Consider the following 27,289-nt stretch of genomic DNA (forward strand, 5'->3'; position numbering starts at 1 on the left):
CTCACACTGTCTCTCTCTCTCTCTCCCCCTCACTTCCTCTTTTCATCTCCTTACTTTTCTCTCCCTCTCTCTTTCTGCACTGTGTCCCTCTCCACCCCTCTCTAATGTGTCATTCAGTTTCTCCCTCTGTCTCTCTTTCTGTTTCTCTCTCTCAATCCTTTTCTCCTCATCTTCATGACTCTCACCCTTTCCCTTCCTCTCCTCCTCCCACCCCTCCTCTCTCTCTCTCTCTCTCTCTCTCTCTCTCTCTCTCTCTCTCTCTCTCCATCTCTCATGTCCATGGGCTCACAGATTGAGGGCTCAGTGTCCTGTGTCCGCCCAGCTGATGAGATGCTGGCTGTGCTCCTGCCTGTCTGGCTCGGGCTCCACATGGCTGGCTTTATCCTCGCACTCATTCCATCCTCTCTTGCATGAGAGCAATTTCACTCAGATACGGTATGGGTGCAGGGGGAGACAGTGTACTGCCTATAGGTCTATCCCATACCCGAAACCGGTTCTTCTTGATGGTACCGTGAAGGTGAAGGACTCACAATAACTATTTTTGTCTTCATATTTTATTATTTATTTATTTTTTATTAAGGAGTTATGGTTACTTTAATATTGGTTATGAAAATGTATTTGAATGATGTTTTACTCAAGTATAAAATTGTCTTTTTGTTCAACCAATTTTCAGATCATTTACCTTCAAAATGAGAAAAAAAGTGAGGGGGGAATCACCTTAAACAGTTCTCAAAGTTTTCACTTTGTTCCAAAGTTCCAGTCTGCGAGTTCCATTTTAAAATTGCATGGATGAAGCAAACGTTACAATTGAAAACTGCTCATTTATGAATGAAATTTGTTCCGCATATACAATTCTGCTGCGCTCAGGAAATGCTTGGAATGTTTAGATGCTGGACTGATTCTGATATTACTCAAAAACTCACATTTTGTGAGGTCCATTGTTTGTGTCTGTGGACCTGTTGTTTGAAACCATGCCCAGTTTACATTCAGCATTCTAAGAAGGTCCTTGCACTTCCAGCTTCTCTATATCTTCATTTCTATGCAGTATACTGTATTTCTGAACCAAAATTTGGTTTATTTTCTGTCAATGTTTATACAGCTAAAATACCACTGTATACATCAGTTCCATAAAAAAGCTGCCCTCTGTTGACGTCATTACATACATTATATTGGCTCGTTCTTACCACTTAAACTCTGATTAAACTTCCTGTTTTGGCATATTCACAATACATGCAACTTAAACTCTATAGTGCACAGCATATAACTGTATTTTCATTTGCTCATTCCTCATGGCCTATCCAGTTCACTGGATTTCTTACCTTGTTATTTCTTTTTCCATAAAGTCTGACCTGCTTACCATTCTTATCCGCTTTTCCCTGGCCATGAATAGCTCTCATGTTCCCTCACAGAAGAACTTTTCATTCAGCTCTGAGACAGATATCCCTTTTTGGGGATACAAAAGCCATAATTGTTTTTAATCCTGTCGTTTGCCCAGACCCTCTCAGAAGTTAAGATGCTTTCCACCCTGTATCATTGAATGATAAAAGTAACCAAAAGAGGTAGATGAATATATTTAGGATCTAATCATTTCAATTGTTCATATTATCCATCTTTTTTTAAAAAGGTAGTAGTTTAAAAACAGTAGGCCTCATTTGTAGCATGGCACATGCTGAATAAGCTAAATACATGGCTACATTAACACTTGTGAAACTGTAAATATACAAAGTAACAGAAATTGGATAGCTTGGACATTGTCAAACTTCACACAAGGAAGTTTTTCTAACATTTTACCACACTGTTCATTCACCCAAGGCTGGAGATTACAATGCTTAAGTCTCTATAATACCATATTCCCTTTTTGTTCTCTTGTTGTGCTGTATAAAGTGCAAGAGGTGGGCGATTAGGCCACTCTTTCAAAGGGCCTATAAAGGCCAGCTTAGACTGTCCCTGGACGTCATGAAACGTGGGTTTATTTTTGTACCTAGTAGTTAACCAACCAGAGGTCTAATATTTATCCACTGTCTGTGGGCTGGATATGACTCCCTTGTTGGTGTTTTAGTCATTCTGAATCAAATGGGGAAGCAAGAAAAAGAGCAGGAAGGGATGGTGACAGTTAGATGACAGAGAGACATCTATGCCAGGCAAAAAGCAAAGTGCCACGCCTATGGGTTCTGTCCAGGCTGAAATGCTAAGACACACACACACACACACACACACACACACACACACACACACACACACACACACACACACACACACACACACACACACACACACACACACACAAACAGGAAGTGAGACTAACTGATATCAGGAAATGTTAAAGGTCCCAACAGCAGGAAAAATGTTTTTGTTGTTGTTTCTTGTTTGACCCTGAAATCTTTGAATGATTGCATATCTTAAGTTTGTTGAAACACTCTGAGACACACACACAAACACACACACACACACACACACACACACACACACACACACACACTGGTTTTGGCTGTGGTGTGACCAGCTAACAGGAAAACACTACATGGATCCGTAATGTGGACTGTGGATGGCCACAGCGTTTAGCCGCTAGCCTTACATGAGACAGCAAAAAAAAAACATTGAAGGGTAGTTGTCACCTTCCCCCATCACAAGGTCTAAATATGACCACATGATGTTGCTGGGTGTTAGCCTGGACAGACGTAAGGCAATACTAAAACTGTAATGTTATCAACCACACGGATTGGACACTGTGATGGAGCCAAGAATTACAGTATGTAATACGCCTCAAGGAATTCTAAAAATATTTAAAGTCAAGTGTGTTATGTCTCCAGTCTACACATGATCTTGTACGGGTGTGTTAAACGGTTTTTTATTACATATTTACATGTGACTCTTCCCAAATGGGCACCAGAAGAATTTTATGAAGCATTTAGTGTTATATATTCGATGCACAAGTGGTGTAGACAAGTGTGTAGCACACACAGTGACACACAAACACAGAGACCCCCCCCCCCACCCACACACACACACCCCACACACACTCCATCACATACACACACACACTGTATGCATTAAAATATCTATATTGCATGTAAGAAATTATGTTGTACTTTCTAACTCAATCTGTTTGTTGCAATTTCATGATACTTTACTCTTCCAAGTTGATCGTTTAATGGAACATCTGAGTGTATCTCTAATATTAATATCTAGATTAATGTATTACTATAGTAATTTATTTAAAATCAACTCATGACATTTAGTATAATTTTTACATAAGTATAATAGCCATTAGGTGTTTATTAAAACATCAAAGATCTATTTTTTGCTTGTGGTTCACAGTTAATACTTGATGAGACAAACAAACACACAAACAAATAAGTACAACAAGTAAATGAAACAAACCATAAATAAAACAATTGTATAGGGTCAATTCATGTTTTTGCTGTCAGCTTAACATTTGATGAAAGCTATCATACTATTTTTCAGTATGTTGGTATCATAATCATCTTCATTGTTATTATTGTATTGCTATTATTATTTTTATTATTAGTAGTAGTAGTAGCAGAAGTAGTAGTAGCCTAGCAGCAGCAGTTGTTGTACATAATTAATTACACAATCTAATAGTTATAAACATTTCAATATGTACAGTTTGTCTAGTTTAATTATATTTGGTGCAATGTGCCTAATTATTGTCATTCTATGATTGGGCAGAATTTGAAATGGGTGACAATGAATAATTCCAAATAAGTTTTCCTAAATATGTCAAACTTTTTTTTTTGACTTCTGGCTGATAAGTGTGGCCAAGAGTTCTTCATGTCATTCCTCTTCTGGAACATGAATTTATGTAAATAGTGGTTAATGTACATGACAGGGTTTTGAAAATCACCAAAAGAGACATAAAGAGAAACTGAAGGATGGTATTCTCACCGCAATCAACACTCATAAAGTTATTTATATGCGAATTGGTACACCTTTATGAGTTTGTTTTCAGATTGACTATACTGGCATATGAACACGCATTCTGAGAATTGAAAAAAAAAAATGACTACACACCACAAATGCTCAAGAAACTTCACTGCATCATTCCTCAACTAAAACGTGTTGACAAGGGTGTATGCCTACATGGAAATGTTGCTCTTAAATATCACATTTGATTTACACAATATAGGCCTAACAACATAACATCAGTTAAACAGCCAGACAGACTGAGAGGCAGACAGACAAATAGACAAAGATAGGCTAGATGGATAGATAGGTAGAGAGACAGACAGACAAACAGTCTACCTATCTATCCATCTAGCCTATCTTTGTCTGTTTGTCTGTCTGTCTCTCAGAGGGGGGGGGGGGGGGGGGGGGGGGGTTAGTGGTTTCAGCCAGGTGATACAGACACATATGTGGCCACAATTACATTTCATGTCCAGTGTTAGACTTTATTGCAGAAAACACAAGATACAATTCACACTTTGTGTTTAATTAACTGACTAGGCTACTTGTTTGTATGTTCGAGAAGGGGGTAGGCTATCATGCTCAGAGCCTTCAAAAACATATTTTTCCCTTATTACTTATTATTAAGTATTACATATATAATCCAAAATATTATTGGCATGAACGTTCTGAATTGTGACAAATTAGCCTATTTTATGTCTCACCTCAAGTAACATAATTTACATAAAATAACCATTGACACGAAACATTGAAAGCGTTGTTACTGTCTACCAAAATAAATATTTCATATTTGAAAACGCTGCAGTTTGCTGAAATCGGTTTGAATAATTAAGCAATGGTCTATGAGCGGCGAACTAGGTCCCTGTGCCTTTAAGAACACTCGGTCTAGGGTGGCGCTTTCCTCCGCAAGGGCTTCTTGATATTAATAGTGTTGGTGTCTTGAAACTGACGTAATGCTTGGAGTCTGAGGTCCTGACAAGCGATAACATTTCTGATAAAGAACTGAGATCACTGCAAACTAACCTCCTTTTTTCCATCCAGTCTCAGGCGTTTTTAATATCAAACACAGTCACCCCGATTCCACTTGCACAGGAGAAATTCGAAATCTTAGATCCCCTCTAACAACAAAAAAGAAATAATACCCCGAGATCAACAAACAAACAACACAAAGACGGTTCATGGCTTACGCCAAAGCTCCACCATCTTTCAGACTGCAAAGACTATTGCAATTTAATCAACAGGTAAGGAGAAAGCGAATCAATGAACATTACGAGGATGGCAGACAACAATGAGATGTGAATTTGCAGTAGTTCCTGAATGCTGAATCGCTTTTAGAAGCGAATGTTATGTAATGTTGAAAGAGCTAAGGGATTTCGTGAATCAGTTGTGAGCTACTTTGCTGTGAAAAAAAAGCAGGGCTTCTCGGATTTCACATGGCATTTAGGTTTTGTTGGGTCAAACGCATGAGAAATTGAAATTGGCTACTTGCTACAAGCAGTAGCCCTAGAGTGGTCACGTTCACAGACAAGGAAGAAAAACATGAGTTCCAGTAGGTTTGTGGCTTACTTTTTCCTTCCCATTTCTTGAAATCCTTATTTCATTTTATTGAAATGCAGCGCGTTGCGGTGTTGTATATTCGAACGAATGGTGTAGTCTGTCTGTGAGGGGCTATAGCATTTGAAGTCTGTGCTAACGCGGTCCTATTTCAGATGTGACAAGATGTGGAGTCTTCTTTGCCGCAGCGCGTGTATTTATTTTCATTGTTTGTGAGAAAGCGCATGGTGGGGGGTATACAAAGTATCACATTTAGAACTACAGTTAGTAAAACTTCAAATAGTATCTTAGGTAGGGGCATTTTAAAATGTAACGAACTGTAGCGCTATCATGATGTTTTCCACGTAACTTTTTCAACTTTCCGTAACTGATGTTTCTCAAAGATAAGAAAACGCGTAGGCATAGCAACATGCACTGAGCTTGAGACTATTTGAGAAAAGCGACAAAGACCCATGCTGATTCTTCAAAGTAGTTGTTGCATGTCTTCTTTTGTTAATTTTATTTAGCCTATTCACCGTGCCATAGCCTATGGCATATTTTTGGACTTTTTAAAGCACAGCCTAATATTTTGGGCTATTATTTGTGTGGTCAACTTTGTTATCAGTCTACAAGTCACGTTCGGGGCAGCAGCAGACAAACGCAGTGTATCCCGCATTTAGTAGGCTACTTTTCAAAGTTAGCAAGACATGGATTTCCAAAATATCGTTCATAGTAGCCTATGAGTAGCACCAAATGAGTGTTAAAGAAGAAAGTCAAGCCTAATTCAAAAGTAAGTGTTATATGCATCTGACAGATTCATTGAGACACACTTTGGTGCAAAGTGAGTAGCCCATAGTTCTGAAAGTTTCTTGCATTGTTACCACGTAGCCTATAGAAAGCAAGACCAAATTGCTTTTCTACTTTTATCAATTTGTTACACTGTTGTTAGTATGCCGTAATATGTATTTTATTACATGGGCCTATTCATACTAAGGTACTTCAAACAAACAACCTAGGCTACCTCATTTTCTGGGTCAATATTTTCTTTGATGTCAAGCGTATTTGCAATGTTTCCGACTTCGATATGAGCTGCCTCCTGAACATGTGTGGGGACAGAGAACTTTTGGTAGCCTAAAAGATACCCCAGTATTCACATAGTTTGTTACAAAGTTTTGCCTACGCAATTCCTGAGACGTCTGTGGCAACAATATTATTTACGGGATTATGCATGCCGGTTGATTAGCAATATAGTTAAGTATATTAGGCTACAGTTTATCTTATCAGATGAAATCTTTTGCTTTTAGTCCTACTTAGTGCACTCTCATATAGTCAATGCTAGGCTATCTCACTGTTATGACACACAATTCCCATGCTGGTTCCAGTAGATGAGTTGCAGTATTTCCTGTAAACTGTGAAACTTGCTACATGCGGTGTATCTGGAAATGATACGTTGTGTAGCCTACCTATGAAAGCTCTCTTTCTTCTTAGTGAAAGTTTGTTAATGACGTGGCCTAGGCAAACAAGCGCCGCGCATCATTTGGTGTGGTGCTCAGCTAGAGACACACATAGAGTCAGTGAATGACGATTCATTTCTAAAATGGGTCAGTATAAGAATGAATTATATGGTCTATTTATGTTCAAAGTTAAATAAAAATAATTTATGAACTGGTAATGATATAAGCAGTTGCACCTGATCAATAACAATGATTGGATTGAAAATAGGCCCAAGGTGTAGGCCACAGTGTAAAGGCAAAACTCAGTGACTGAAATGTCTGACAGAAAAAATAGGATTTGCATGGCATCAAATTAGATGTGTTTCTAATCCAACCACGACCGTTTTAAAAGAGAATAATAACCTGAAAACTCAACTAGTATTCAGTATTTGTTAATTTATTAAGTCGGTAAAAATGTTCTCTGTGAGTGTTGATGGTTGTCTATTATAGACTGCAACCCTTTACTTCCTCTCAAAAGAAAAGGAAGATACGCTTTGGTCGTGTGATAAGAGGCGTTTGAAGTGATTGAAAAGCTTGAGGTATATTTGAAATGTAAATGGCCCCACATCTGTGAGTTCTTTTGGGCTTGGTGGTGGTGGTGGGGGTGCAATAGATCAGGCCTGTATAGTCGGGGAACTTTATGGCTGACAGATGAATTTGGGTCTCGGCAGCAGGAGAAAGGAACAGTGGGGGGCTTGCGTTTGTTATACATGGCTTTAGAGTTTGCACAACTTCTTTTGCAGAGTAACTTCTAATCGCAAGCAAGGTTAGCCTCTCACTATGTGTGCTTGCTACAAGATCCAAGTAGATGAAAAGGAGGGACTCGCTCACTTCCAAAAAAGACATAACTCCATATTACAAGTGGAATATTATGTTTCTCTAAGCCACATGTCTTAAATATTTTCCCACTTATTTGGGACAAAAACATTTAATTTGAAAGTAATAAAAAGTACATACTACTACTGTTGAATCTGCTGCGAGCCATGGTCTTTGGGAATACCTGGGAATTTCTCATCTTGTGAAGTAGTGCACTCACTGTGAGTATTTTTGTGGTTGCTTCCTAACTTCTGAAGAAAACTTTCCCTTTTTCTACTTTGAAGACTACTTGCAAATGATTGATGTAATTTTAATCCATGTGTACTTCGAAGCAGATTCATGATTATGCATTCACCTTTCCACTAAAACTAGAGCTACGGGAGATAATTTTTCCTCTCTCCCTCCAGTCAAAGAAAAATCTATCGCATATGCATTCTCTTTTCCCCGATTGCTGAAAGTGCCAAAAAAAACTCAACTCTGTCTGATAAAGGAAAACATAACTCTATGAAAGTTTTAGATGGAACAGATGCCACTGTACGATTAAATGCTGGGGCACCATTAAACTTAAGCAACATTAGGGAAATGAAACCACCATAAATTAGCCAAACATTGAAGAGCTGTTTGAAATGAAAGAAAGAAAAACATATTCAGAAATACTGTTAATGAGTTTCTTACTTTTAGCATGAAGAATATGAGCAGATTCTTTGGATCCTTTGTATAATGCAAGTTAAGGAATTTCATATTTTTTTCAGTTAAGGGTAATATCTTGATACCACTTTTGTCATCAAGAGATATTTATATGTATATATCTGTCTGCACTAAATGTTGATGAATATGGCAATTATCTCTAAGTAAGTAATTATCTCTAAGTCTATATGAATATTCTATTTTATTAGCCGTGACATATCAGTTTGTGTCATCTTCTAGACCTTCTTTGTTTGCATCTGGTGTTGTCTTTGAAAACAGACAGGCCGCATGTCAGTGGCATGATGTCAGAATATATTCACTGCTTTGTTTTTGGTCATAAGTGTTTTATGTACCTATTTATTTACTTGGACTCACCAACTGACTAGACGCCATGCAGTTTGAATTGTTATAGCCATTCAGGAGATCTAAAGAACTTAAGATTTTTCGGAAAACCATTTGCCGAAATGCCAAAGTTTACTTTGAGAAGCCCGACTGCTGTAATTGGTAGCTTTAGCTCTCTGAAAATGCCATAGGTTCATCATACTGGTGTTTCAGTGGTTTGGTTTGCAGATTTTGGTGGAAGTGATGAGGATGGATTACACAAGAGAAAATGTAAATGCTCCTTTATCACTCTAGCTCATTGATGAAGTATGTATATTGCTTGTTTCTCTTGAATCTATCATCTGTTGCGTAGTCTGATGTGGCAGTTCATTTTACAATTAATGCCCAAGTTTGATGACTTTAAAGTATGATGCTCTGGTGAAATCTAAACACAGCGGCATGTTTCACATATTTCTGTTAATGCTTTCTATTAGCTTGTCGTTTCTAGCACATTTACGCAGACGTGTATAAAAATTGCACATACCCTGTGAGAACTTAAGCATTATATAAAGAATTTAATTATGTGCAAACATGTCTAACTTACTTGACCACACAGTGATTAAAAGTTATTGGTGGACTATTTGGGAACTCATTTAATTATTTGATAGTGTGTTTTTGCGAGAATAATTGTAAATGTTTTATATAATTTTAGTGTGTAGTTTTGCAAATTTCGTGAGTTTTCTATTGCCAATGTGATGAAAGCAGCTCAATGTTTGAATAATAGCAATAATAGTAATGATAATAATAACAATAGTAATGGGAAAAGATGTTATGATGGTCAATACAGATATGGATCCCACCGGGAGTCTCGTAGGGGTCAGTGCAAATTGGTATAGAAGCTCCACTATTATTTTTGCAGGTGTTTGGGGCCTTGTTGAGCGCAACCTTGAGGGTAGGCTAGCAGTAGCCGCTCTGCTCCGGTGTTTCCGGTGGCCAGTGCTGTGGTAGTTCCCCCTAAGTTGTACCCCTGGCCCTTCTCTGATATCAGGAGCACGGAATTATTTTTACTTTTTACTGGCCCGTGGACTGGGATCAGTGTAGCTATCTTTGTCTTGGCAAAGGCAAATTTGGAGAGCTCAGGAGTGTTTTAATTCCCAAAGATAAGGAAATTCTCATTAGTGCTGGTTGATTTAAAATGATTAAGCAGAATATGAACAGAAAATGCAGATGTAGCATCAGCAATGTAATACTCCTGGTGTGGATTTTCCCCTGTGTTTTTTTTTGATACCTCACAACTGTGTAAAACCGCACTCGCAGTGTAACTTCTGTTTGCAGCAGCTTGTTTGTTCGCAGCATGTTTATATGCTATAACGCATATGTCGAGCAACGTATACTGCCAAGAGCATGCGTGAATAAAAACTATGCATAAAGTCTTTTTTCCCCCACAGCCCAACAGAGTGTTTTCAATTATAAAACAGACCTTTATTTAGTATTACCCTTAGTTTAATACTTACCATACTTTTTTAATTACAAATGTCAAAAATTTCGAGCGTGGTTTTACAAGCTATATCTTTGCAGGCAACTGTGTTTTGCTGTCGTTAGGTTAGTGTAAAGCTATTAGGGCTTCATGTAATGAGACAGGGTTGTTGTGATTACCACATGCCACATTATAATTCATGTAATGTGTGTTGATGCACCATATAATTTAACATATACTGCCGATCCTTAGGCTTTCTGCCGACAAACCTGGTTTAGTGTCCTCACAGTCATGGTATCGCTATAGGTTTCACTCTCTAGTCTTCATGTAGGAGGGGAAGCAGTCAGATCAGTTTCACTAGTTACAGTCTTATTGTGTAGTCTATCCAGCAGATTTTTCATCTTCCTCTTTGGATGGTGCTGGAGGAGTAAGGCCTACCTAGACTTGGGCTTCTCTGTAGCAGCGATGAGTCATTTAGCCCTCCCGTCCTCGGGAGCGTCTCTCTCTCTCTGTGTGTGTGAGTGTGTGTTCTTGCCATCACAATTTTTGCCCCCCCCCCCCTTCTCTCTCCTTTTGTCCTCATGGAGAAGTGTTCTCTTTCCATCTGTGTGGTCTGGGCCTAGGACAGTGGCTGTAGGATATGCTGTTACATTGTTTGAGACAGGTTGCACAGAATGATTCAGGGATTGGGGGGGGGGGGGGGGGTGCAGCCGTTTATGTGTAAAAGGGTGCTGGATTGTAGGTGTGTGTGTGTGTGTGTGTGTGTGTGTGTGTGTGGTGTGTGTGTGTGTGTGGAGCGGGTGGTGGCAGGAGTTTTCCTCGAGAATGTTTGTTTTCCTGTTTCCAATTTGGTGTGCCAGAGGGCCTGTCTCGTCAGAGCCCCCATTCATGAAACCTGCTGTCATGTCTCCGCCGAACGAGATGACACAGGATTCCTTTCTCTCCCTGTGTTTACACTTCTGACTAATTGTTTTCCCCTTTTTTCCCTCGTTTTCTTCTTTTCTTTTTTGGGATCACCTGGTGAGTCCTCAGAGGGCTCCGAGTCCACTCCGTCTATAATGTTGCGGAACTGTTTATCGCAGTATATTCTAAAATGTTACCGCAAATCCGACAGGCATGCCTTTATCCCTGTGTATGTGTGTGTGTTTGTGTGTGTGTGTCTACTTTTTAGTACTTGTGTATGTGCCAATCCTGGATGGAGTCATACGTTTGAATGTGCTGCTTTGCTGCTTTGTTCAACGTGCATAGTAATTGCTCTGACTTTTAAAAGTGTTCTCCCCTCTTTTCTCTTCTCTCCACTGTATGCCTGCAGTGAGGGGAGCTTTTTCTGACATGCACGCTGCCTGAACCTGGGGGACCACGCACACCTATCAAGGCCTGCAAAGAAACGATAGGAGGAAAAGCGACTGTCCAAACAAAAATAAACACGGGGACGGGAGAAGTGGAAGAGAAAAGAAACCTCAAAGGAGGGGGAAAAACAGAAGACGAGGAAGCATACAGAAGAACAAACACGGCAACCCGACAATGGAATAAATACGTATCCAGTATGGGAGTGAAATAAAAGGATAACTGCGACGCAGGGCAAGGGCTTTGGATATTGTGCCAACTCTGCTATCTGCCTCCCAGTGAAAGCTCCGCTGATAATGCTCTAACCCAATGCACAGCAGAGGTACGTACACAACATTGTGAGCTCCGACAGGGGTAAACGAAACAGATTATTCACTGTGTTTACTATTTATGTGTCCGTATTTATTTGTAAAGCATAACATATTTGTGGCAAGGGTGGTTAAGCAACGAATACGGATTAAGTGATGGCACAATGTAGAGTGTTTTTTTATGTATTTTTTTTTTAATCGTTTTGATGACTCTAATCCACACTTTGTGATTCGGTTGGGTTAAGTCAGGTTCATCAGATGCTCAGCAAAATAAAAAGAGAAAAGATTTTTTTTTCTTCCCTGAGTGTAAGTTCTCGCAGCATCGCTGAACTTTCCTGCAGTCGTGAGCCCTGCTGCTTGATAGCTCAGCTGTGGTAGCCATGTAGCGCTTTGATCTGGAGTGAGGCACTGCTATCATCTCCCTGCTCCGTGGAGCCTTTTATGTGGAATGTTGTCTTTATTGACTTTTCCCTCTTCCCCCCCCTGCTCTCTACTGCTCTCTGACTGTCTTGACCATCGCAAATTTTCTTTCTGAGGTAAAGTCTGGAGGCCACACAAGAAGTCATGCTTCCCTGCGTCTCTGCTCCAGATATTCGCTCTCTGCGGTCTGATAGGCGCTCCGCTCTGTGTGGGTCCCACCAAACCCTTTAGCCATGCGTCTCACTGACCTCCTTTTTATGTTGCTGTTTCTTTGAATTGGTCCAGACATCAGACATATTTTTTTTTCCTCCTCCTTTGCAACACTATCAGAGTAGCGCTTACTGATTAAGAGAATAAGTCCCCGTGTCATTCCTTATATGGCCGAGCATAAAGTTTTCATTAAAGTTTAATGCACTCCAAAGCCTAATAATTTTCATACAATGCGTTTATGAGGTCTTTGTGCAGGGCCTGACAGTCAGGCTTTGTTTCTCTTTGGAGTTATTGATAATAAGCAACAGAGTCTGACAGCCGCAAGCAACTTGAAAGGCATATCCGAGGCTCTGGCATTTGTTTTGTATGCTTGTAACTGTGGTAGTCACTGGCTTAAATTCATCAGGTGTTATCATAAACTTTGTGTGAAAGTTTATATTGTTCTGATATTGTTTCGGTGTCAGAGGCAATTGAGGAATGTGAGCGTTTTCCTTTCCTCTCAGCCTAAGAGGTTTTCAGTTATTTGCTGTTCAAATCCTACACGACATTTTGGGTATTATGGTCTTTTCCCTGTGTCGTACTATTGTGCTCGAGTCGCTGGCTTTAGTCTTGAACTAATAATACAAATGCAATGAGCGTAGAAATCCAATAATCTCATTACATTTAGAAAATGACCGCATACTTTGTGGTTTGGGATACTGAACAGTAGTTGATCTGAGATCTCGAATGTGTGTCATAGTTGAACCTCCCTTCTCCCACACGGCCACCATCATCATCACACGCCCATGTCTCTTTCCTCTATTGGGGTACATGCATATGAAACGTGCTATAATGAGCTGGCTATTACAAGACCATTCCTTTGTTAACGCTGCAGAAACGAATGAACGCTCCTCTGAACTGCCCCTGCCATTTCAGCAGATTTGCGTAATGTCAAACACATGCTATCTTTTTTCCAGGCTCCCATTCGAGAAGAAAATCTGTCTGTACTTACGCACACAATTACCTCTGTTACTTCAGATTGGCTAATGTGCCTAAACCAATGCTCACATTTGCTCTTGAGTGAGTCGAGGGACAGTCGACAGCTGAGATAACCTGTATGCTTTTGCAAGACCTTCTGAGGTCAGAGGTGGCGTGACTATAACTATTTGGCTAGGGGTCCCTTTTGTTGCTGTCTGTCATGGGAAGTGATAGAGTTAATAATCATGTGCATATAATGTATAAATCTAAGTGTATATTTAAATCTCCACTCTGTCAATTATACTGCTTTGTGGTATTTTTGGTTATGATATTGGTAACATTGGTTTTGGTGTCTCAGATAATTTGTGTAATGCATGTTGATTTTATTATTATTATTATTATTATTATTATTATTATTATTATTATTATTCATAATAATAAATAGTATTATTATTGTTCATATTATTATTATTATAAATAATATAGTGAATATAAATAATATAGTCAATCAATCAATCATTCATGCGTTTCCTCTGCTCTTTCCTAATGTTCTCTCAGGCCTCTCCTCTGTTAAGGCCTTCGCTTTGCTGGAGTATGGGTCTTAACACTCAGGTTGCGTATACAAAGGACTCTACCAGTGATGATCAGGGAATTTTTGGTGTTATTCATTTCCATTTGAAAGGATTTTCTTTAAAATACCTTTTGCCTCACTTCTCCACTCCTGTTAGATTTAGCTCCACACACAGATTTTGTGGAGTTGTTTTGTTGTCTAACTTCCATAGACAGCATGTCCTCATCCTGTGCAGAGGAGATGTTGCTGCAACATTTTTTTTTTCTGCAGGTCTTTTATTTTGGGCGGATAAACAGTCTTTTTGGAGCACTCAGCCTTAGGAACTGGCTTACAATAGGCAGCCTTGATTTGTATAATCCCTGAGAATTAGAATGCAGATGGAAAAGGAGAATGTCCAGCCGTCAGCACGCAGTCCTGCTGTAGGTGCTCGTGTGATGTATGGTGTGCCAGTGTGCGGAGGGACACGTCTGCTCCAAATGATTCCATAATGCTTATTTAAAAGTCTAATCGTGTGGCTCGAGATTCTCGTGGATTTTCAAACGCTCGTCCGAGTTTGTCTCGCGAGCCAAATCGGCCCTGCCTTCGCCTCCACAGACCACACGGTTTCCCGAGGCATTTCATTTGCTAAAGTTTGACTTTGCTTTTTTTCCCCTCGTTTTTTTCCTATTTTCTAAAAGCTCAAAGGCTACAATGCTGGTTTGACCTTGTGAGTGACTGAAGTTAAATGTATGTTTATTCCAGCATAATAAGCCTATTCATTATCATCACCGGCAGCCGACCAGGAACATTGACGCATGGGCCAGCCGGATGTGTGTCAATAGTTCCAGGTTTTCTCCAATGCCAAGATGGAATTTTACATTGCGGATTACGCGTGAGAGTGTGCATATTTCAGCTCGACCTTCCCGTATGTTGGATTCCCTTTCCTTGTATCCAGCACAGGCAAGTAATGTCTGGTCAGAAGGCACATTAACACATGGCTAACGGACAGATGAGTGAACGATGAGTCCATGACCGAAGGCGATTATTGTTCGATAGTTAATGCCAATTGTTTCTCGGCACCTAACAGTAATAACCAACCAGTCCCCTAGCAAACTAATCTAATTGGATCTCGAGCAAGAAATGATTCTTAGACCACTGACAAAATGCAAAACAAGGGAGCAATTCAGTCCCATGTGGTGTTAAGAAAGAAATGGTTAAGTGCAGGCCTGTTGTTTTTAGCAGATTGTTTCCGCAAGGCCTGCACCATATGGCGGTGGAAAAAAAGGCCTCAAAAGGGGTAAAAAGAAAAGGGGGCTGGGCAGTGCAGTGAAGCTGCGAAAACAAAATGTCTCGGGTAAAGCCTCCTAAATTAAAGGGTAATGTCAAACGCACCACACACTCAGGACTTGTTTATTTAAAAAGCCAAGCCATATTAATCAACGTCTTCATCATCACCTCTGGCAGCTTGAATAATGTTATGTGTTTTTTTCCTCTGCCTTTCTTTCTTCCTTTCTTTTTTTTTGGTGACTTTGCGTAATTGCCGATCCAAAGAAGGAGTCTTGACAAAGCAGTGCCGACCACGTTGTTCACACATTGAGCGATGCCTGTTTAGCATCAGCAGAAGAACAATATGGAGCCATTGGTTCTCAGCCCAGTCTCCACTTCAGGATGGAATGCCGCGATCCGGCCTGTGATCGTTTTGCGTTCAGGTTGAGAGGTGATGGGCCACTTCAGTGTCACTCAGATTCCTTCCCCCTCTTTCCAAGACTACCCTTTCACCCCTGACTATGCACTATGCTCTGTCACCTCAGCCCCCCCCCCTCCTGTGCCTATGATTGATGCTATACCCCACATTGGCCCCCTGTCTCAGGTCCTTACCTGTAAACTGCCAAGTCCCTCAGGCTACTGGCTGGTGTCATCTGTCCTATTAACATCTCTGTGTGAAACGACTGTTTAAGGAAATCACCATTTGTATAGTTCCAGAGCCCTCAGCGATATACAGTACTCCCCTCTTTCCCCCGGGCTGCTTGTCATCTCCAAAGATAAAGCAATCCACCAGCGTAGGTGTTGCTGTGACACTGTGCGGAGCAGCAGGCAGTTGTGTTAAACCTTGCTACACCTGCCAGCGAGCCAGCATTGTCTTGCTAATTGAGGGCTTTGTGCGTAGAGGCTTGACTCCTGGGCTGTGGTGAGGTGGTGAGGAGCATGCCGCCTAGCTCCGTCACGGAGAGACGTAGACTCGGCGGGAGAGGGAAACGGCTTCCATGCCTTCAGGCTGACCCTGCATAGTGGAGGGAGGCTGTCCAGTTTTTGTGGCTGGGTGCTGCTCACTGGACTTTTGGGGATCCTCGCACCTTTGTGTGCTTGGTTCTGCTATTGTGTGACAGACAAGGTGGGATATTTTACTTCATTTTAGCATATGCATGTTCTATAACTCATTTTAGTTTTTTTATGGTACTGTCATTTGTAGCCCTTAGCCAAACAGGAACCAGGAGAAGCTCATAGTGAATGCACAACGAGGATGTCACTTACACATTAAGTTCTGAGGAGAATGACAGAAGGAATGGATAGGTCTGTGTTGAGATATCCTTATGCTCGTAGGTTTAGTAGCAGGTTATGATTTAGCCTTTTAATTGCAGTTCAGTCACCTCACTTTTGGTTTTGGTATCAGATTTTTTGAGCAAACATGTACTTCATGTTGAACTGCACCAAGTTCTATAAATACAGACCCGGAGGAAGTGTGTATACTGGAACTTACAGCGAGTGCTTCATTAAGCTACAAATCACATTTGAGGAAAGCGGCAGCGTTACAAGGGAAACAGGCTTCAAAGTTAATATTTGGGCTTTGTGCGCAACGTGCACAACGGCTGGCTTCACATCTGACTTGATCAGACGTCTGCGGCGAGGGCAATTTGTGCAGAACGCCAGATAATGATCAGGCCGCTTCAGAGACAGGAGATGGTCCTCAGAGTGCTAGAGCCCCAACAGGGGAGACAAGCTCCTCCTCGTCTCCCAGGCTGAACCCAGACTTGAGCTGCTGTTTGTCTCTGTCAGAGGAGGTATAGAATTTGTTGATCCTCGCTCCCACTCACTCTTACCCCCCCATCTTGTTCTTCCTGTCTCATTCTCTTTCACTCTCCTCCTTAATCTCTGTATCCTTCCTTTTCTCCCTACCTGCTTCTTTCTCTCCTCAAGTTTTCTCTGCCTTTCTAAAGCTCTCCTCTTGTGTATCTCTCACTCCGTTTTTGTCCCCATCTCACTTGCACTCTCTCCACCCCGCCAATTCACCCCCTCCCTCCTTCTCTCTCTCTCCCTCGCTCTCTCTCTCTCTCTCTCTCTCTCTCCTCCATATCTCTCCAGCACCGGCCATCATAACTCTTCTGGCAGGCCTGCGGCTGGAACGGAGCAAGGGTCTGCCATCGGGCGTTCTGCTCGGCACGCTCAACACCTATTATGGTAAACGGGCCGGGGTCCTGTCAGGCGTCCGCCAGCGTTTTGATTCACCGCTCGCGCCCAGATTCCTCCTGCGCCTCTTTTCACCATGTTCTTAACTTCCAGATAGGAGATAAAATATCCATAAACAGCACTTGAAAGAGAATGTAAATGTTTATAGACTTCCTGCGAGACTTATCTGATATTGTTCTTATTTATACGTCCGCGGGCCGACTCGAAAGTCGCTGGGGCCGGCCAAATCTAAGCCCAGTCTGCTTTTAGTGCAGCAGCCAGAGCCCTGCCAATAGGAGCCTGAAGGGAAGATTTAAGTGGACAGTTGGACTATGGATGAGAAGGAGCGACTGACACCAGGTTGGAAAGAATGCAGAGACAATACGACATTAAACAAGCAACCCCCCCCCCCCCCCCCCCCCTCTATCTGTCTTACGCCCGGCTCCTCTTAGTGCTCCTCGCGCTTTTATCTCGGCAGAGTTTAACTTCCCAGCATGGTGCTAAATGTTGTGTGAAGTTGTACATCCACACTTTTCCCGGCAGGCTGGCTGTCGTTGTTATGATTATCTGTGGAGTAGAAGATAGTGCTTTGCCTACGTTGTGTGTGTTTTTTTGTTGTCATATCAGCGATGTTGTCATGAAAAAGCCATCCATTCCACTTTCTTGCTCTCCACACAGGCCACGTTCACTATGTGCTCTCAGCTCGCTGTAGAACAACACTCGTGGTGGCCACTCACATTTCCGATCTAGTCAACACCCCCCCCACCCCCCCACCCTCCTGCGATACTTTAAATCAGTGCACCAGTGCTCTTGCTCTTGCTCTCAGCTTGCTTGTGCTGTTCAGCTAACTGCAGAGTGGAGAGAGAGAGCTAGGGTGGGAGGTAGCTCTAGAGAAGTGCACGTGTGGGCGACGAAGAGGGCGGGGGGGGGGTTGGGGTGTGACAGTGCTCTGATGCTGTGGCCGCTCTTACTGTGATGAGTCAGTGTACGTCCTCTGCCCGGAGTGGCTCACTCACGCATGAGAGGACCACACAAGCACGCACGCAGTGCACGCTCTCTCTCTCACACACACTAACATGAATGTATCATTTGCAGACAGAAAGACAAACAGACACACGCACACACACACACACACAGACACAGATAGAGACAGAGATAGCAAAAGATCTCTCTCACACAGACAGACACGCACACACATACACACACACACACACAGATAGCAAAAGATCTCTCTCACAGACAGACACACACACACACACACACACACACACACACACATGCAAATTCATACCAATAAGCTCTCTTATTCATAGGACCTTTTATGTTATTTATTTCAAAACCTTCCTCAATGTCAAAAGAAGCACCTTCAACATTTATTAATGTTTAGCTTTGACTTCTGTGTGGAACATTCTCTGTGTTTGAAGGTATTTCAGTTTGCTGCATGGAGGCATCATTTCAGAGCTCAGTGCTGCTTCTCATTCTGCCTCCCCACCCCCTGTGTTGACAGTTAGACATGAGTCAGGTTTAGGAGTGGGGGGGGGGACGAAATGTGCATTTTTCTTTTCTTTTACGTTCCAAGCATGACCAACATGGCTATGTGTGCTCCTGGATATGTCTGTGTGCGTGTGTATGTGTGTGAGTGTGTGTGGTAAAGACAGTGGGTGGGTTTGTAGAATGTTGGTTGGTTGGCCCCTTGCGCAATCTGCTATTCTGCTATGCGGGCATAACCATGTCAATGGGTTCTCTTCATGCAACACGTCTTGGGAGAAACTTTGCTTTAAGTCACAGTAATCCCATGCTCACTTGGAGCGCAGTCAGGCTTAGTGAGATATGGGGGGTGTAGGGGTGTGTTTGTGTGTGTGTGTGTGTGGGGAGGAGGGGGGGGGGGTTGCCTGTGTGCTCAAATTTGGCTGCAGCTGTGGAATGCTCTCCGATTCGTGTTCCATCTTTCCCCATATCACAGACGAGCCTGTAATTTTGCTGTTGGAATCATCACGAAAGGTATTTATCGGAAGGCGTGGCACAGTGATTGAATAGCTCTGACTAAATACACCCAAGGCTATGTGGCATTAAAAGGAGAGCGTCTTAGACAAAGATAAATAAAGGGCAGGAGGAATCGGCTGCGTAGGCGACCGGCCGTCCTTCCCTTGATGAACAAAGGAAATTGATAATTGGGTGCACACCACTCATTGAAAATGAATCTGGTTGAATGTCAGTTCCGATAAGGCATACTGTATGTGGCCTAGTTGTTCCTCCTCCTTGTTTTTTTTCTCTTCTTGTACAGACATTGTGTTCACTGTTTGAGCATGTCCACGTCGAAAGCCTGAAAAGTGGCGTTTATATTCCAGGTCCACGTCTGACTAGATTGTGCTGATTTGGTGCGAACTGCGGTCTACAGCCGTGCCGTTTTTCCACAGTTAAGCTGGGCGGTGCAAAACCACACAAATAAAAGCAAGGCCCTGCTTTTCTGCCCGAGAACACAGACCTCCACCTACTTACGACGCAAACGGGGAGGGTAAGGCAGGAAAACCACAAGAGCGGGTTAGCGTTTTTCAAGGTGAGGGTGCCACCGGCGTGTCAAGGTTCAGTTAGTAACTATTACAGCTCCCAACCCACTCTCCGGTTCCCGAAACCCAAAATGCCCTCGCAGAAGGGTGACTGGGTGGTCGGGTTTTTGGTCGGAGGCCCTACTTTTCCTTTAGCACCACCTGGCTCTTTGGCTCAGGTGCAGGCACAGCAGGGCAAACTCTGCAGAGACCGCCCAAGGGTATGAGGTCTATGGATGAGGCAGCTCCAGGCTACGTTTGTCTATGTTAGCCAGCAATCACCCATCTCACACTGTCTGACTTCCACTGGGTTAAATGCCAGTGAAATGCTCATAATATATTTATACTGTGTGGAGTCTTTTCTTTTCATCTTCAGTCTGCATCTAACTATTCATATTATATTATTATTTTGTTTTCTAAAGACACAGGCTATATGTTGTGTGATGATGTATACTTTCCTTATGTGTGGAGCATGGTTTCATTATTTGTAACCAGACCTGCTAGAAAGGAAATCACCTGGTGTGATTTATGAGATGTCAGTCGTGGCAATTTTCCCATGCACTGTTTGGCCAGAAAATGATCATGCCCACGGCCCAGTCGCAACAGCATGTGAAGAAATAAAAAAAAAAACCCTACTTTTACAACACAGTTCCACAAACTATTACTGTCAGTTGTATATGTGAACCGAAGGCTTTTCTGTCTTCCCTATTTTGAATTCCTCGTCCATCTGTCTACATGTCTGCTATGAACGAGAGCATGGATGTGTCCGTAGCAGCTTGTAAGTCTGTAACAGAGTTGTAAAGGAAGCCTAACAAGGCACTTTAGGACCAGGCCGCCCGGCCCCTTCCATCTGTTCTCCGAGAAAGGTGCAGCTGGAGGTGTTTCTCTTTTTCTGTGGCCGGGAGAAGCTCATCCCTCTGTTTCCGTCACCTCCTCTGTCAGGCCCGGACTGTAAGGTGCCAACTCCTTTGCCTCTCAGTGACCCCTGTGGCTGTTTCTCACCATCACACTTAAACAAACATGACATGAACAAATGCACATGCAAACAACACAGATACACAGATAAAGGAAATGGGTGGGTGAGTTTTTTTTTTTTTCTCCTCGCTTTGGGTGGGTGATGTGTGGAGGATTTTCTTTGTCATGTCGCAACAATGTGTGACACTAGCCTGAGGGGAAATGTGTTTTAAGTGCTGTGGTTTACTGTCGGTTTCGCACTGTAGCTGCAACGGCCCACTATGAATCGTAGGAAAATTGTTGCACCACTGAAGGGGGGGGGGGTTGTTACACACCAGCGTGATTTTCCCTATCACTTCTCGATTTTGATGTCATAAACCTTGGTTTGACAGACAGGAGCCTGTTGCAGGGCACTAGAAACAGCGACTTGTAGAAACTACTTTCTCCCGAGCTCACTTGTGATCTGATCCGTGTGCTATCTGATACTAGCTGCTCTCCCGGTGCCTCTGCTGTGTTTGTTGCAATTTGTAACATGCTTCTGGGTAGGGCACCGGGGAGGCAGCAGTCATAAAAAGCTCATAACCGTTTAAATCATTGTGTGGAGTTGGGGTAGAGGGAGGGGGCCCAGGTTGGGGCAGAGGGAGATGAGGGGGGCGCGAGAGGAAATTAAATCTATTGTGCTGCCTGAAGGCCCCTCTAAACTGTCTCAAAGTCCTTCACAGGAAAGTTCAAAAACATCACAGAGCACGGGAACATCTGTTGCTCCATAAACGCATGTGTGAGAAAAAGCGTTAGCGGTGAGAACAGGGGGACAGTGTGAGGGAACGAAAGAGAGAGATAGAGAGAGAGAGAGAGAGAGAGAGAGAGAGAGAGAGAGAGAGAGAGAGACAGAGAGCAAGCAAGTGAGAGACTCACTAGTGTAGGCTGTGATTGCATTTCTTCAGGAAGAAAACAGAGGTTCACACAAGCAGAAGTGCTTTCGCACTCAGTAGCTTTGCTAACATTGTTGGGCAATGGCGCCTGTGACTGTGCCCTAGTGTTCTTTCCTGTTGCTAAATGCGGTGCAATTTCAGGGGTGGTGGTGTTCACTCAAGCTTACCTCTGGCCTGGGAAGCTTTTTCTTTTTGTTTAGTTCTGTGAATATACTTATACCCTGCAGGTATTTCTGAAGTCGAGGTGAAGAGACATTGTCTGCATCGTGGCATAGTGTTTAATTTACGCCATTTAAACAAACGTCAATACCCATTAGAGGCGAGGGGCATTTAGAGAAGAGTCGAGTTGTTTGAGAAACAGTGGCCTAAAAGCTGATTTGGTTGTAAATGATTTTGAGAGTTGTAGTGCAGCATCTGTGACTGTTTGTTGAAAGTGAAGTGGGCCACATAAACCATCGTTAGAGCATAATGGAATCTGATAAGGGGGTCATTATGTATTTCAAGAAAAGAAAACAATGTATATAGGTGAGCTCACGGGACCAAGTGGTACAGAAATGAGCTGTCTGGAACTTTTTCTTTCATTTGTTCTTTCTTTCTTACTGACTTTCTTTTCTTATTTTACTTTCTTTCTTTCTTTCTTTCTTTCTTTCTTCACTCTCATCAGAATCGTGCAAGAGTTTTTGTGCTACTTGTGGCCAAAAATTGTGTTATTGTGCTACTTGTGGCCAAAAATGACTGAATTTGCTGCAGGAAATGTCAAAAATTGTGGTTCAAATTGTGATAATTTCCGGTGGGAATTATCCAAATACTGCAAGTAAATTGCAATAAATAGGCCTATGACAGGTTTTGCATTAAAAACAAAATCTGTGATCATTGGTGACTGTGAGTTATAAAAAGACTTAGAGGCAATAGATTCCTAATGTAAGGTACAAGAAAGGTAAGAACTTGAGGATTACTTTTTCACCCTAACGTTTTCTCTTAACATGAGATGGATCTGCATTTCCAATGTTGACGTTGTAGTGCATGGCATGTGTGAGTGTTAATGGTGGACATGGCTCCGATTTTATACTTGGCATACACTCAAACATGGAACCATTCCTGCAATAGATCTCAAATAAAGATTTGAATATTGTTTAAGTATTCTGAATTTTTATAAGGAAATAGATTGGGAGTTAATGGGAGAAAATTACAGCTCATTGCAAGTGTTTTGGGCAAATCCTTGCATTTTTGTGATTTTGTTCCTGGAGTGACTTTCTTCCTGTATCTGAGCTATGTCTACCTCTTATTCTCTTACTCGGTGCCTTTCTTCTCCTGTATTTTCAGTTCTTTCATCCTCTGGCCCTCTCTTCCCTTTTCTGCTCTTTTCCAATTCTCTTTTGCACCTATTCATTTTTTTCTGTTTCTTTTCCCCCTCTCCCTCTTTCTCTCTCTCTCTCTCTCTCTCTCTCTCTCTCTCTCTCTCTCTCTCTCTCTCTCACACACACACACACAGACACACACACACACACACACACATGTTCACACACACACACACACTCTCACACACAGCACGGCGTTGGCGGAAGCCTGTTATCTGCGGCCCTTCTCTGGAGCGCGTGATCCCTGGCCCTCTCTGGCAGCTCCGCGCCTGTGATCACAGGAAGTGTAGGGGAAGCAGTTGTTCTCTGTTGTCTCCGGTTCCAGTGTGCGCTGATTGAGTGCAAAGAGGGCAGGTCATTCAGGCTGGGGCCACCCTACACCCCCCCACCCCTAACACCCACCTACCCATCCCCCTCTTTTCTCTACTAGGCTGGAGGAGCAACAGGAGGAGGAGGGGGTGGGGTGCTGTTTGGGGGTCCTGAGAGAGCTTGAGAAGCCTAGAGATGTGGGGGAGGGGAGTGCAAGTGTCGGCGCAGGAGGAGGAAGTAACCAAAAGTTGCTCTGGTCCACTGTGCACCAAGACTGAGCCCCGGTGAGAATTGCTGCCGCGACAGGCCCAGGGCGCCGACGTGACGGGTGAAGAATCGCGGGTGACAACGCCTATGTGACAGGTGGTTTGCTCAGATCAAATAAGGCACACGAAGAGGGTGCCGCTACGGTACCGTTCGCACAACCTGTTCAGTTCCTTGCACATGAGCACAAAGTTTGAAACCTGGCCAAACAGCCCTGTTTCTCATTCAGTCATTGGCTCTGGTGTGGCAACTTTCTCGAAAAGCTGACGCACTCAGTGGACCATGGGCACGAAAAGTTGTAAATTAGTAGCTATGTAAACTTAAACAACAAAAACTTGTAATGACAAGTTGTCTTTTTCGTTTACATGCTAGTCACGGTGGGTGCTGCTGCGGCGCTCGGGTTTTTGCGGGCCATGACTCGTGTGAGAATTGCAACCAAGGGAGCCCAGCCTTTGGCGACGCTGGTTTACCGTCGTCTTGCACAATTAAACGTTTCTTATAAACGTGTCCTGCAGTCTCGCTGGAAAGAGTTAAGGGCTGTAATAGCCACAAGTACAAGGGGAGGGAGCAGGGTTATTGAATATCACAGCCTCAAAAGACGTCAGGAGGGCCGTAATCTTGCCAGTGCTGCTGCGGCCTTGCTTCTCAGTGCAGCCGGGCTTTGATGTGGATGTATGCTTATGAATAAACATGACTTAGGCTTAGTTGTGTGACTCAGGAGAAAGAGAGCGGGAGAGAAAGGGAGGAAGAGAGAGTTGTGTGTTTGTTGTATTGTGCCCAGAGAAACGTGCTTCTCAGGGGGGGAAAGAAAGTCATGGAGAGGCAGTTAGTCACGGCCCTGTCCCATTCAGAGTGTCATCCTTTCACTCCCTCCCTCCCTCTCTCTCTCTCTCTCTCTCTCTCTCTCCACCTCCTTCTTGCTCTATCTTATTCCCTCCCTCCTTCTCCTCTCCCTCTCTCTGTATCCCTCTCTCTCACACACACACCTAAAAGGGCGAACTGCTGGGAAGAATTATGGGAAAAGCTCTTTATTTTTGACGTGTTCGCACCTCCACCCCTTTCCACCCCCCCCCCCCCCCCCATTCCCCATTCTTTTTTTCTCTCTCTCTTCCCTCCTCCTCCAGCACCCCATAACTGCAACCGGCTTAAGGTGACGAGCCATACTCTGTCAGGGAATTAATTATGTGACTGTGTGGATTTAGAGTCTGCTTCTGCTCTTGCTCTCTCTGCTACCGCTGCTACTGCTGTTTGTGTGTCTAACAAGACACTTTTTAAAGTCGATGCTTTTTCATATATTTTTGGCCTTTCACCTACAGAAACAAACAGTACTGCTTGGATCTTTGTTGTGGACTAGTTATCAAGCCTAAATAGCGTTGGGATTGTGAAGATGTATCAGTCAGGTAACGTGCAGGCCGTTGGTTAGACATTTACAGATGTACAAGCTTCTCATAGCCAGAGGTCCAACAACATCTTTTTCCTGATTGCCGTAAGCTTCGATCGTAAATCCTTCTCCAAGCAATCCATTTCCAGACTACTTCCATGTTTACAGCGAGCCAAGGCGGCTATCCAGCTCAGGGTAGTGATCAGTGCTGTGCTCGTATCCCAACCTTTTGAAAACGCAAGAGAGCTTTTGTTGCGTCTCTCCCTTTGGCCGGGGGAGAGCTTTGCGTGGGGGGGGCCTTTTCAAGAGGAGTCCTCCCTGTTGGGAGCGGAGTCTCAGATAAAGCAAAGTCATCGCTGCAGTTTTATGGCGTTTGTAAAGGAAGGCACATGACAAAGACTTCTCCACAAGTGCTCCATTTGCCCCTGATTATTTTCCATGCCTGTGCAGGCTTTGCACACAGTCTCTTTCTCCCTCTCCATCGCTCTCTCTCTGTACCTCTCTCTCTCTCTCTCTCTCTCTCTCTTTCTCTCTGTTTCGCTTTTCTTTCTTCATAAATCTGCGGAATATATTCTGTAGTGCAGATTTGTGTTTCGGGGGACATCTGTAAAGCCCATGCTTTTCCGGAAAAAAATCTGTGTCCTCTTCAAAGGCCTCTGTGTTGCAAGGCGGCAGTCCCCTTTTTTATTTGCTGCTAAAGAAGAGGAGGATTAGCATGCTGTTCCGCACCCTTCTGCTCCATTTTCCTCCCCTCAGTGCTCCCACGAATAAAGTCTATTTCTCCGTGATGGCGTTGGAGTAGACGTGTGGGGCTATTTTGGGCCACTGAAATGATGTCGCCTCTCCGACTTGTTTATAAAGGTGGAGTCTCTATTAGAGGACCGGGTGTATTTTTAAGTCTCTCCCTTTTCAAATGTGACACACTGAAGGCCAGAGACAGAATTCTTCTTGACACCGTTTTTTTTTTTAAGGAAAAAATAAATACATTTTCTTCTCTGAAGTTATCTAGTTCACTGCATATGTACTGCCAGGGAGGCTAGTGGAAACAAATGCCAAGAGGCTTTACTTTTGGGATAAAAATGCTTTCTCCATCCCAGCTCTAACATGTGAGGCTGTAGTGTTTGATTGATGACCTAGGGTAGAACTTCAACAGATTGGCCTTCTGAATTTATTGTCTTACACAAATTCCATATGAAGCTTTCTTACAGTCTCGCAAGTCTGTGCTGAAGAATGCTTGTATGGATGTTACATTATCTTCAATATGTACTTTTATTTTTCTTTGTTATTCTGCTCACACATAAACCTTCAGTGAATCACTATGCTGAACAGACAAATCATATTTCATGGATGCTCTTGTAGTATTGAGCATGCATTAACTATTAGGCTACATGTTGACTATTTGGTTTCATATTCAGACATTAAAAAGTGACGGTAGGAAGTTTGTATTGTCAGTTTTCTTAATCTCACGCCATGTATATTTGTCTCATAGCCCAATAAATACCATCGATGTCACGCTGTCGTAAATGTCCAAAAGGTTAGTGATGAGTTCGGGGTGACCGGGGCCAAGTGAATGAGGGTGGCTTTGATGGCGAGTGAAAGGCTTGCACCACGCTGAGTTTTTAGGCAATAGATTGAGCTGGCGGGGGGAGACCGGTCCTTTACAAGGTTCCCATGGCTGTGACTATTTCCCCCTAAGCTTGCACAGGTTTGTGTAAGGTGAAATCTTTTTCATTTGACAGAGAGACAGAGAGAGAGAGAGAGAGAGATGTTTTTTCTCCCTTTCTTTTTTTTTACTGTGCTTGTATCAAAACAATCAAAACTTTTACAGTACTGTAAAAGGTTGACTAAAAATGTATGGGCCGGATGACTAAAGTTAAATTCGGCTAACTTGATTTGATTAAAGAGCTTCACATTTCTACTTGATATGTGAGTGAAGTGGGGAGAAAAAATTGTATGTTGTACAACAAAAGAGACTGAGCATTAATGCCAGATAGTTATCTTGCTTCAGCAGTAATTATTTTCAATGTGGAAGGCTGTATTAGTTCTGGAGCTTCAATT

The 27,289-nt window shown here is 42.8% G+C and overlaps 1 protein-coding gene across 2 annotated transcripts in view; it reads left to right on the plus strand.

Moving 5' to 3' along the window:
- The first annotated feature begins 4,899 nt into the window (after positions 1-4,899).
- The window catches only part of trps1 (trichorhinophalangeal syndrome I), a 99,678-nt gene continuing 77,288 nt past the window's right edge, over positions 4,900-27,289 (plus strand). The window contains exons 1-2 of one of the 2 annotated variants that reach the window (XM_076302101.1): positions 4,900-5,165; positions 11,564-11,920. In XM_076302101.1, the coding sequence (XP_076158216.1) occupies positions 11,908-11,920 (13 nt within the window). In that variant the 5' untranslated portion in view covers positions 4,900-5,165; positions 11,564-11,907. The other variant, XM_076302102.1, reaches the window with a different exon arrangement.

Source organism: Alosa pseudoharengus, unplaced genomic scaffold (assembly GCF_046254945.1).
Source record: "Alosa pseudoharengus isolate Yale_2024_CS ecotype anadromous, Long Island Sound unplaced genomic scaffold, YU_APseudo_1.1 YU_APseudo_1.1_scf_23, whole genome shotgun sequence".
Classification (NCBI taxonomy): Eukaryota; Metazoa; Chordata; class Actinopteri; order Clupeiformes; family Clupeidae; genus Alosa; species Alosa pseudoharengus.